This window comes from Perna viridis, chromosome 7 (assembly GCF_037379345.1).
Source record: "Perna viridis isolate PV_CMFRI_1.1 ecotype Kerala chromosome 7, ASM3737934v1, whole genome shotgun sequence".
Taxonomy (NCBI): Eukaryota; Metazoa; Mollusca; class Bivalvia; order Mytilida; family Mytilidae; genus Perna; species Perna viridis.
In genome coordinates, this window is record NC_142451.1 from 20,838,746 (window position 1) to 20,851,530 (window position 12,785).

At 31.2% G+C, this 12,785-nt stretch overlaps 1 protein-coding gene across 1 annotated transcript; it reads left to right on the forward strand.

The window, feature by feature from the left end:
* Positions 1 to 140: 140 nt before the first annotated feature.
* Positions 141 to 10,993, forward strand: LOC148611750 (surfeit locus protein 1-like). Its single transcript, XM_088592599.1, has 9 exons — positions 141 to 227; positions 1,272 to 1,421; positions 2,018 to 2,139; positions 3,337 to 3,534; positions 5,409 to 5,490; positions 7,176 to 7,223; positions 8,698 to 8,812; positions 9,388 to 9,472; positions 10,836 to 10,993. The coding sequence occupies exons 1-9, from the start codon at positions 204 to 206 to the stop codon at positions 10,939 to 10,941; spliced, it is 930 nt and encodes a 309-aa protein (XP_088448725.1). The 5' UTR covers positions 141 to 203; the 3' UTR covers positions 10,942 to 10,993.
* Positions 10,994 to 12,785: the final 1,792 nt, after the last annotated feature.

The following is a 12,785-nucleotide window of genomic DNA, read 5'->3' on the forward strand; positions in this document are numbered from 1 at the left end:
TAGTGCTTATTTTTGTAATGTCTTCCATGGATGAAAAACAGTATGTATTTGAAGCAAGCCGTATATTTTTTCTCTTTTGATCAAAAGTGAATGTAATTTTAAAATTACCAATTTATATGGTCCGGGTTCGGCATTGTAGGAAAGTTTATAGTGTAACCCAATAAAGGTGACTTTAATTACCTTGAAAAAGAAGAGCTGACAATATGAACTTCTGGGGAAGAATTTTGGCAAGTCTTTTAATTAAGATACTAACAAGAAATAAGCTGCTTAAAATAAGACGGAAGCAGGTCTATGAGTTTGGACATTCTGTCCATCTGCCCTTCACTGGATCAACATAATCTAAAATTTTCAGATTTGACGAAATTAAAGCAGAATTATGAATTAAATTTAATAAAAAGTATAGCAATTATAATTATATAAACATACTTAAGTGAACTTCCATGTAACTGCAATCATGTAATATCTAACTAACCATGTATCCTCTAAGTATTGCTTTCATATGCTTACAAGCATTTTTACTGATAGTTTTGTGACTAACCAAGGGGGTTTTTAACTACCCTGTCTGGTCTCGCATGGGAGGTTTAATAGTTTTGTGGTACTTGTAGTTTATCTATATATGACTTTATAGGAGGGACCCCTAAAAAGTCCAAGACAAACTTTTAACACTTCTAATATATTAAGGTATGAAGTACATGTACGATATAATCTTTTAGTAATAAGCAGTCTTAAAACCCTGCAATTATGTCTTAAAGTTGTTTATCATATTATCAGCCGACCTTGTAAGCCCCCAAACACTTACATGTCTTTATGTTTTTTTCGTGAGATGATTAAATAAAGGTTTGCATTCTCCAATAAGCAATAACATGTCAGAAATAACTGAGGGGCCAACAAGTTATTGTAAGCACTCTCATGCCTTCATATCTTTTAGAAATTAAAACAACACAGCAGGTGACATTGGAATGCTGTACTTTTATTGTAAGTGTAGTGGGAAATTTTTGTTGAGTGCTAATTTTGGCATATATCAGCTGTCTGTCAGAAAATGCCAAAATATTTACTAAGGACTTAAGTTTTTAGTGAACCATATTACATCTGCCAAATTACAAATGGAAACATTTGTCATATACCTCTTTGCTTCAGAATCCCCTAAATAACACACTTTACAGTAAGATTAACCCCTTATTCATATTAGTTATGACTGGTATGTTTTCTGTTACAATTTAAGTAATGAATTTCAAAAGCTTTCTGTTTCTATCTTTTATTGTTATTTTCAGATTCGAAAAATTATTAGGCAGCCATGTACATACATATGCTTCAGATTAAAGAGTGCAGGAAGAACATCATCTGGCAGAGTGTTACAAAAACCTAGGACCCAACCTAATATTAAAACAAATATATTCAGGGATGGTGGAATATTCTTTTTGGTAATCATTAATATTTGTGAATATTTTTCAATTGATGACTGAGATGGATCTGGTAGTCGAAGTCAAGAGAGTATTATTAAACTATTTAGGCAAAAAAAATGTGAAACATTGAAAAAAAATAGACAGTAACAAAAACGTGAGCCAAAGAACTTAAAAAGTGACAGTTCAAGTAGATAAGGACAAAAATAAATCTCATATCTTTATACATGAAGTTCAAATTTGTATTCATAAAAACAAATGAAAAATAGAAATAGGCCTAGAGGTATGGCAGTAAATTTTCCTTTCTATACAGTTAAAGGTATATTTCTTTTATTATAGAATACAAAGGTGTATGAAGAAGTAGTCATTCTGACATCAACAACTAATTTTTCAATTTCTTCTTGAATATATTTCAAAATAAATTTACCTTAAATTTTCATAGTTAAGAAAAAGTGAAGTACTGAAAGGTTGGACCAAATGTAGTCAGCTGGAAGTGTAACATACCAAGTTACAAATAGAACAAAAAAATAACTATATTTTTCATATGCTGTAGGTGAAAATCTGCACATTAATATGATTTTCGGGGTCTTTAATGAATGTTGTGTTTTGAATTTTAGCTGATACCTGTATCAACATTGTATCTCGGAATAGATCAGTTGTATAAGAATTATAAAAGAAAGGCAGAACTAAAAGACTTCATGGAAAAATCTTTAAAAGAACCAATTTCATTACCTAAAAAGTAAGTAATTTAAACGATTGTATGCTGTAACCGAACAGTGCCTTTAAATTAAACTTTGGTTTAACACCTTTTTTGGAAAATCACAACTCTGTTTGCATTTCAAATTTATCAAAGGTTATTTGTTTGTATATATGTTCCTTATAACAGAAGTTCCAATGGAACCTTTCTTAAAAGTTATTTTATAGTGAAAATTCCTTTAGGAACATTTGTTATATTAGGTTTATTCCATTTGGAACAAAAATTACAATCAAATTTTGAGAGGAACATATATTCTGTAATAATTCTTCTTTTGGAACTTTTGTTACAGAAAAAGGTCTGTTCTATGACAATTGTGTATATGAAGCAGGTTAATATATTTTAAGGTACATAACAGGCAAAATTTTAGATTAATCAAGATAATAACAAAACTTCTGAACTTATAATCATAAATCAGTTGGAAATATTAAATACATGTACATGTACTACATAAACTTTGAAAATCAAGGATAAACCAGAAATGAAATTCATCACTAGTTCATAGGTACAGGCATTTCAAAGTGAGCGTTTTGTTAAACCAGATTTTATGGCTAGCCAAACCCTCAGCATTGATAGTGGCCATAAGAGTTCTTGTGTTGGTTTGTATGTGTACCTTAAGTTCAAAATTGGTAATAGACAAATTGACTGTTGTAGTGAAAACCGCATCTGTTATTATTTTTTGTTGTAATGGGATAATCTGTGAAAATATCTTGATATTAACAGGAAAACTTTTTAATGATTCCAGACTTTTTCAATGTATCTTTATTCTGTGGTCTCCAGTAAATGAACATAAATGTGTTGCAATGAAATACATGCAGATATTTGCCTTTTTAGGGAACTTTCTAAAATCTAAACCTTTAAGATGTTTTTAATGTTACTTGTAGTGTTCCTTACAATAAAAAAAATAAAGTGTGAGAAGGGTTTTTAGGATGTGTATAAATTTTATGAAACTTGGCAAAAGAAAATAGTTATTTTCAATTCACTAGCCAAGATCAGAATATTCATTTTCTAGCAAGTTACGAAGTCAGACTATTTATTTTCTGGTATGATGAGGCCAGATTATTTATTTCCTACATAATCAGAGTCAGATTATTTATTTCCAAAATCTGCCTCCCCCAAGAATCTAACGGTCGTCCCCTAAGCTGATATAGTGTTTTGAAATCTCATTTACTTTTGTTTTAGTTTGGATGATATTGACAGTTTCAAGTATCAAAGTGTCAAGGTCAGGGGGACTTTTGACCATGAACATCCTATGTTTATTGGACCTAGGTCTTATGCTCCAGATAAACCTAGAAAAGGCAGAGAGGGACATATATATATCCGCATGCAAAGGGAATTTGGATTTCATCTTATAGTTCCATTCAAACTCTCAGATAAAAAGTAAGTACCAGTGATTTATTCATTTCCTACTTGTGATATGCAGGATTTCATGTTCTTTTTATCAAGTATTTTTTAATGGTTAATTAGCATTCCAGCCAGAAAATTAGGGCAGATAAGCACAGTGATAAAAAAAGAGGCCCCTACTGTATTAAATTTTTTGTGAGTAATGGCCATGCTACTACATGTACTGTAATAGCATTTCAATGCAGATGTAACTGTATACAATACGATGTATGTGGTTAAATTTTTAGAAGAGCTGGACCCAATTTCATAAATAATCTCAAATTGAAATTTCATGCCTGCCAACTTTCACAATTTTACCATATGTCCCACTTACACCATTTTTCAGGTCAAATTTGTCCATAAACCCAATTTTGTCAAAATAACCTATAAAACTCCATTCAAACCCCAAAATTCATGTTTTAATCTCATTTCTTTGATTAGAAGTCATAAATCTGACAAAAGGTGTTAATTGCTGTCTAAACAGGTAAGGGTACATTTTATGACAGATAAATAATCTAAGATAAGCAATCAGCTGATCAGGTTAATTGATGATGATTGACAATTAGAAAATGAATCCCGATTGGATCTACCACTTAATGAATGTATTCAATTTCTGATTAGTTCATACGCTATAACCTAATTTGGGTTCAACATTACTATGTGACTGAAAATGTTGTTTCGGATGTTGACAAACAAAAAGTAGTTCAGTAAAAGTTGGGCGTAGCCTAAAAAGCAAATTAGTTTATACAATTGAAACAATGTTAATTTTTGTCAACAAACCAATCAAATGGCAGGATTCTCATCAAATTAAAATACATTTTTGTATTATTTTATGAACAGCCAATATTTTTTTTTTGAGATTTATTTCTACTCTATTTAGTTCAATAAACTAAAACCTGGTGCAATAAAATGCAAACCCTGAAAATGAAACGTACACAGTAACTGTGCATTTAAGAACAAGGAATATATATACTGCTGTTTGATTTGATACATTGACATTTCATAGCACAAATTTATAGTTTTGTAATGTAGTTAGGTTGTTGAACTCTTTGATTATATTTCTGCCACATATACATGTACCATTAAGTACATGTATGTTGTACACAAATAATATTATGCTGATGGCAAATGTATTGTCAAAGATTGTCAATAGTTTCTCTCAAGTCTAAACAATATTGTACAGTTTCAGTAATTAAATTTAATGATTAAACTGTGAAATTCTATATGTCAATTGCAAGTTTGCTTGTTGTCAATTTGGTACCTCTTATTCTAGTTTATATACCCCCTCTCTACAATTGGGTGGTATATTGGAATCACCTTGTCTGTCTGTCTGTATTTCATTGCAAATATATTGGCTCTGAATGTATGGATTGTCTTCCAATTTGATGTGTAGTTTCATATAGAATTAATGTTGCAAGTAGTCGTGAGTGCTGTTGCATGTCAACTTCCTGTTTTCCTTGACTTTGTCATATTTAACTACATTGTATGTATGGGAAATTTTATTACAAAAGTCTAGGCTTTCAATGGACGGATTGATTTCAAATTTGGTGTGTGGCATTAAATACTAAATACTAAATATTTATCGACACAAACTCATCAACATTAAATGGTTTAGTCCCAATAGATGTGCCATATATTGTAAGTTATTTTGTTTGCTCTATGGTATAAACTTCCTGTTTAACTGAGTTTATGCCTAGCATGCCAATGCCTGCAAACTCATGTTTTTGAAGGAATCTGTTGTTCTATTTTTTTTTCCATTTTAGGTCATGGGACTTAAAATACTGAAAAAAAGGAGTGATTTATCATTTTCTTAGGGAGACTTAACATGTTCTTTAGAACAAATGTCTATTCTGTTTTTAATGTTTTAACAGTGTATATATATTAGTCAATAGAGGCTTTATACCAGGCAAAGTAAAAGAAGAATATTTTCAAACAGAACAGAACAAAATTAAGGTAGGTAAACTGATATATTAAAGTTACATTTGATATGATGTATTTACTAAAATGAGGAAGACCTGTCCTGTTTGCCAGAAAAAAGTTTTTTGGTTCTTACAATGAAGTAAAATTAAAGGCAAACTTTGCACTTAAAGGAGAATATGATGTGCCAAGTTTAATTTGTCTGAGAACTGAATTCTCTATATCTGTACACATTGAGTACATAAAAAGCAGAAAGTCTTTCACCACATATACAAATTTGACATTTCTGCATTGTTATACAAGTCTATAATACAGGAGTTTAGTGGTTCTTGTTGAATTTATTGAAAAATTGTGTACTTTATGAATGAAAAATCCTTCTTTTGAATATTGTACACGTTTAATTTATAAATGGACACTACATGACTCCTTAAAACAGTCCACTCAATTACCTACGTATGGAGTGTTCATATCACAACTTATACATTATGCCAGAGCTTGCCAAGACTACACAGACGTTTTGTATTGTGCTAGAATTCTAAAAAAATAGGCTTCTAGAGCAGGGTTATATTGCTACAAGATTGAAGTCATCACTACAAAAGTTTTATGGATGTCATCATGAACTCGTGGATCGTTATGGTGTATCCATCTGTGCCATGAAAACTGATTTGTTCAACGTGTCATAGTTTTCCTTTCCTCTTTCGTCTACCCCAGACTTGACTTTTTATGAGCAACTCGGCAGGTGTTTCTAGAAAAGCAGAGGACACTTACCCTACCAGTGCACCTGGTCCATGCTCCCAGTTTTTAGTGGAGTCCAAGTTGCTCAGTTGCTTTTGTTACTTTGTATGTATGATTTTAGTTACTCTATGTTCTTTGTTGTGTATGTCTGTTTTCCATGTCTGGTCTTTGTCCCTGGATTACATTCTTTTGATTACCGCTATAACCTTGGTTCCCTTGATTACTCTTTCAACTACATGTACATGTTATACCAGTTGGGTTTGTAAGTCTAGTCATGTGACTCTGTGGTTTCACTGAATGGATCCTAGTCAACCATTCAAATGCATGGAGATTTGTCATTTTCAGAACGCTTAGATCAGTATATAAAAGCAAAACATATTTTCATATAAAAGTACCAATAAAAATGACAAATATCTATTTCCACATGATGAAAGTAATAAGAAAAAGTGTAAAATAGAAGATTTTCCATTGTAATACATTGTTTCTAGATCCCCAAAGTAAACAATAAAATGCAAACTGGATTCAGATTTCAATACGTTCTACATCAGAAATTCTGGTTTAAGGAAAATGAAACCAGAATTAGACTTACAGACCCATTAGAATGAATTGAATTCATGTACTGAATTTTTCAAAATGTATGAAAATACTCTAAGCCAATCATTTTATTATATGCCATACATAATACATGTTTAATTATGATTCTAATATGACATGCTTCAAAGCTCTTTAAAAAACATTTCATGGAACACATATGCTGCATCTATTAAAAAACTGGATATGAAAAAAAACTAGTCCTATTAGAATTGAAATAAATCACGGAAACTCCATTTTATCATTGTTTTACCACAGACTGGCCTTAATGTTTTTATTTTACCCCTCACTATTGTTCAGGGTAAACAATACAACATAAAGTACCAGCTCATGGTAAAACAATGATAAAATAGAGTTTCTGTGATTTATTTCTTAATCAAAACCTGTATTTGCAGCCTTTGGGTGAAGTTGAGCTTGTTGGAGTTGTCAAAGCAGATGAAAAGGTCAGTGGATAAGACATTTAAGTTTGGAGTAGTTAAGGCAGATGTAAAGGTCGGTGGATAAGACATTTAATGATGGAGTAGTTAAGGCAGATGTAAAGGTCAGTGGATAAGACATTTAATGATGGAGTAGTTAAGGCAGATGTAAAGGTCAGTGGATAAGACATTTAATGATGGAGTAGTTAAGGCAGATGTAAAGGTCAGTGGATCTGACATTTAATGTTGGAGTAGTTAAGGCAGATGTAAAGGTCAGTGGATAAGACATTTAATGATGGAGTAGTTAAGGCAGATGTAAAGGTCAGTGGATAAGACATTTAATGATGGAGTAGTTAAGGCAGATGTAAAGGTCAGTGGATTTGACATTTAATGTTGGAGTAGTTAAGGCAGATGTAAAGGTCAGTGGATAAGACATTTAATGATGGAGTAGTTAAGGCAGATATAAAGGTCAGTGGATCTGACATTTAATGTTGGAGTAGTTAAGGCGAATGTAAAGGTCTGTGGATAAGACATTTCAAGTTTGGAGTAGTTAAGGCAGATGTAGAAGTCAGTGGATAAGATATTTAATGATGGAGAAGTTAAGGCAGATGTAAAGGTCACTGGATAACACATTTAAGGTTGGGGTAGTTAAGGCAGATGTCAAGGTCAGTGGATAAGACATTTAATGAAGCCACTGCAAGTTATTTGCTGTACTTGTTCTTCAGATATATCCACACAGGAAAATTTTGGTCCAGAGTTTAAAACAATAATCCCACAATTTCTTTAAACACTCTAATACTTCATTTTTAATGACATTTTATATTTTAAAAATCTATTATAGAGAATAAAGTAGTACACTTTAGGGATTAGGGACATAGATTTGAATAATTATGAAGTCTGAGTTGTCAAGGTAACTACTTAAGACATAACATTAGGTAATGATCATTTATTTTATCAAGGGAAAACCCCTTCTATTCCTTGTAGTTAACAATTTTAAACACTGTAAACTTTCTTGGAATGTAATAAAAATATCCTCACTGGATGGCAGTAATTTAAAAAGAAAAGAAAACATTTCTTTATGAATTTATATGAGATTCATAGTAACAGATTTTTACCACTAATTAGTAAAAAATAAGGGGCATAATGATCAGTTCTGTAAGAGTTATTGCCTTTGAACTGAAACAAATATTGGTTATTTTCATCCATACCATATTGTAAGCAGTCTCCCAACCTACATTTAATTATGTATGTCATAAGATTTACACAAAAGGATGTCATTTCCAATAACAATAAGTTAGAAAAGAGGGGTTGTCCATCATTTTTGTGAGAGATACTGCCTATAGAACTTTAAAATCTTGCTGAATTATTTTCATTTGCACAATATTGCAAGCTGTCAAGCTTTCATGTTTTTATTAGCTCACTTGGCCGAAGGCATTTGTTTCTTCTTGTTCGGGACAGGCATGTTAATGTCATGGTGCAGCTGCATATTGTATGTTTTCAGATTAATATATTACGTAAAGTGAAGCCCAAACCTGTCAATGAAAGATATCAAGTTGATATTAAGGAAATTTCAGAATTTCTTGGAACAGAACCAGTTTATATTGAAGCAGACAAAGGTATGAATGCATACTGTAAACTTGAAGAATATTTTAGTACAATTGTTAGAATAATAGATGTACATTATGATGCAGAAACAAACTCATAGTATGCACTTTAATAATTTCAGTCATCTATGTACTGAAAAGCAGAATCTAATTTTGATAACTTAAATTTCATTTGACTTTATGAAGAATAGAAAAATATTAATTTTTGACAATTCATGTCATCTTCTTGTTGTATTATACTACTGTAACTTTTTATGTTCAAGATGAGCAAATGGCCACGGGACAATTTCTCATTTTTTACTATGTATGAAGCCTTGTTTGTATACATGTATATGTAAATTTTCCAAATACTACTTAATGTGTAAGTTAGAAAATAAAATCATTGAAATACTTATATACACATTGGTAAATCCAGAGATTTTGAAATGGAAGGTTTCTGGCTATTATTTGCTCATTTTTGCCCAAATTAAGCATGATTTTAACAAAATTTCTGACAAAAGGCAAAGGGAGGTTCAGTTGGACAGAACCCCTCATCCCCCCGGATCTGCCGCTGTATTCCTATAAAAATTTGGTTTTTCATATTTCAGCCAGCACAATTGATGGTGATGGTCCAGTTGGTGGTTTAACAGAAGTAAAACTTAGGAATGATCATTTTGGATATATTTCCACGTGGTAAGTCTATTCATAATGATGTACTGTGAAAGTAATTTGTGGATACCAATTTTCATGGGTTAGGGAAGAAACACAATTTCATGGATTCCTGAATTCGTGGTTTTTAGATTTTCAGTATACACATCAATGGTAACTTCCTTTTCATTGGTAACCAAATTTTGTGGTTAAGCCTATAGACAGTTTTTTGGATAATTCCTTCAAGTGCTAAATAGATACCTCATTATATTGTTTTTGGTTTTATTTTAATATACAAGTATATGTACATTAACAAGTAGGGACACCAATATCCACAAACATTTCTTATTAAAAGATAAATTACTGAACTTTTAAGCTCCTGTGTACTGTAACTTAGTACAATAACATTTGCATAATCTTCTAATTTAAGATCTTGATCTGGGGGTCTATAAATATTAATAATATTGATAATTTTTATCTTGACAGTTAACTGCAATACCAATGGATTCGATAAAATTTGTGCTAAGAGATAGTTGAGTAAAATTCAAATCTTATGCTACATATATGGCAACACCGCTGCCTTCTTGTTTTATTTTACTCTTGTTTTTACCCTTAGTTATTTAAGAATTTAAGCCCCTGGTCTCTGTACTGAAAATTTTGTTGGCATTTGTTATCGTAATTTTTCGTTTCAATGGACAATGCAATTATTTTTTTGCAGTTGGTGGAAAAATTTTACATCTATGATATTAAATTAAACCTTTCATAATCAGAGTTACAATTACTGCAATTTTCAGGGATGATTTTTTTTCCACATTTCAGCAGAATTCCGCTAATTGAAATCTGGATTTTATTGTTGCAATTCTTTTTTTTTTTTTACTGTTTGTTTCAGATTATACCAATTTCTGCTTTGTTTGATGACCTCATAAAATCAACCCTTAATTTTAAGTTGTTTGCCTTTGAATTTATAGAAACTTAAAGTACAGGTGATTTTACGAGGTCAACAAGGAAAGCTAAATTTGTGACACTGGAAGTAAATATACAGTGAAAAATGAATCATAGCAGTAAAATCTGTTATTGAAATATCGGAAATCTGCTAAAAAACGGAAGAAAGTCATCCTTGCTAAAGTACTCAGCCAGTGAGTTGTTCAGACTGAAATGATAGAAAAATCTAATGAGACATTTACTCTGCTATTGAAATCTGTACTAAATGAAACAAGAGGGCACCTACCAAAAGAACAGGATTCAAACTGGAATTTATACACTCATCTTCTTTCAGAATATTGAAAATATAATTGATCAATATAAAGAATATACATGTCTCTTCATAAAAACAAACTTTAGATTTCATGTTTAATACATTTTCTTTTTTCTTAAGAAGGATTTTATAGTTGTTTTTTTTTTCTTGCAGTCTGGGCATATCATTTTTAACTGGATACTTGTGGAGACGGAGATTTATACGACCAGTTCCTGCAAAAACATTATTTCAATTATACTATAAAGACAAAGGAGTCTGATCACTATTATTTTTTAATTTATTAAATTTAAAAAAAGAGAAGTTTTTCATCCTTCTATGGGCATTAAAGAATAGCTTTTTTAAAAAAAAAAAACTTCCAAGTATTTTATAGTTTTGTCAAAGTAGACCTCCAAATGGTTTTCCAAAAGTGATAGGACTTGATAATTAGGTTGAATTCGATGCATATAGCATTTTTTACTACAAAATACCTAAGCCTATTCACATTCAATTTGCAACTTACAAATTATTATGCCTTTTTCATTTATACATTATCTTGATAAACAGAAAATTTGTTTATGTTCCCAGCAGTAGAGATTGTTAACCCTAGTTAATAGAATCACAAAATATGCAATTCACATTTAAACTTTTGATCCCTTAATATTTAAATATGAGACCACAACCTCAACATGTATAACAACTTTTCTATTGGGGTGTGGTGGCTAGTGTAAAAATTAACCATTCTGTCCCAAATGATTTTTCCAACCCTTATTTTGAGCCGAAAAGGGGATCTCATTCCCAAAGAGAAATTCAAAATGTATGTTCCAGTTTCAGGAGAAAAATCTTAAAATATTGTCTTAGGATGTGTACTTGATTGTAACAGAGATTAAGGAGAGGCACAAATCCTCTATTCACTCTACAGTAACAAATTGGTCACCCAGAGGTCACCTTCATGGACATCAATCATCCAGAGGTCACTTCATGGACATCGATCATCCAGAGGTCACTTCATGGGCATTGATCATCAAGAGGTCACCTCATAGATATCAATCATCCAGAGGTCACTTCATGGACATCAATCATGCAGAGGTCACCTCATGGACATCAATCATCCAGAGGTCACCTTCATGGACATCAATACAATGTCAACTGTAATGGTTTTCATGAAGGATTTGAACCAGAAATTATTTTTGAATTACTATATAAAAATCCTTGTCCTCAATTCCCGAGAGTCAAATTTTTATGCTCTTTTTCCCAATTCAGGGGTGATTTTATGATATCAACAAAGCGGAAATTTACAAAATCTGAAGTAAATGTACAGTAAAAAAAGAATTGGAACAGTATAATCTGGATTAAAAATAGCTGAATTCCACTAAAAAGTAGAAAAAATCATGTCTGTAATTAATTGGGCCCCAGACCCCTTTCTCAAAACAGTAGGAAAATCACTGAGCCCAAATTGTACACAATTCCACACTCAAATATGGCCACAATATTTTACAGTCATACAAAACCAAGAAAACACTGAACACATTTCAATATCTCTTTAATGGTTCTTCATTATAAATGTCTGTACACCTAATGATAAAACATTTAACCTTCAAACATTTGTTCAAAACGAAATTCAGTAAGTAATATAGTGGAAATAAAATGCACAATTCATACAGTAGATCATGATGTCATCAAAAGTGAGTTAAACAATGATATAAGAGGCAGTGGTTGTCATAAAACAAAAACAAAAATGAAAAAAAGATCAGTAAAATATATAAAAAGTGTCTAAACCTCTCTTCTTCTATTATATGTAAGCAAACAAACATTTTTGTTGTCGTTTATTTTTAAGATGCATGTACAACATATTCAGATGTTATTTCATAAATCCAAACTGTGATCACAAATGAAAAACTTTTTATTTGGTAATACCTTAAGTTTTTCAGTACTATTTCATGTGGAATTCAAATTTATTTGAATATGTTGACAAGTTACAGAGTACAAAGATTTTTAAAAATGAAGAGAACAGTTTAAAAAAAAAAACAGAAAAATGAACATATACAATGTACTATAAATAGGCAAGAAAAACCACATATATCAAAACTTCATCACTCATATAGTACACTGGCAGCTTAAAAACCA

Excerpts from the sequence above, each read along its gene's own strand:
- LOC148611750 (XM_088592599.1), top strand. The coding sequence starts at position 204 with ATGAACTTCTGGGGAAGAATTTTG. Across the intron at positions 1,422-2,017 it reads ATGGTGGAATATTCTTTTTG|CTGATACCTGTATCAACATT; the intron begins GTAATCATTAAT and ends TTTGAATTTTAG. Across the intron at positions 9,473-10,835 it reads TTTGGATATATTTCCACGTG|TCTGGGCATATCATTTTTAA; the intron begins GTAAGTCTATTC and ends TTTTTCTTGCAG.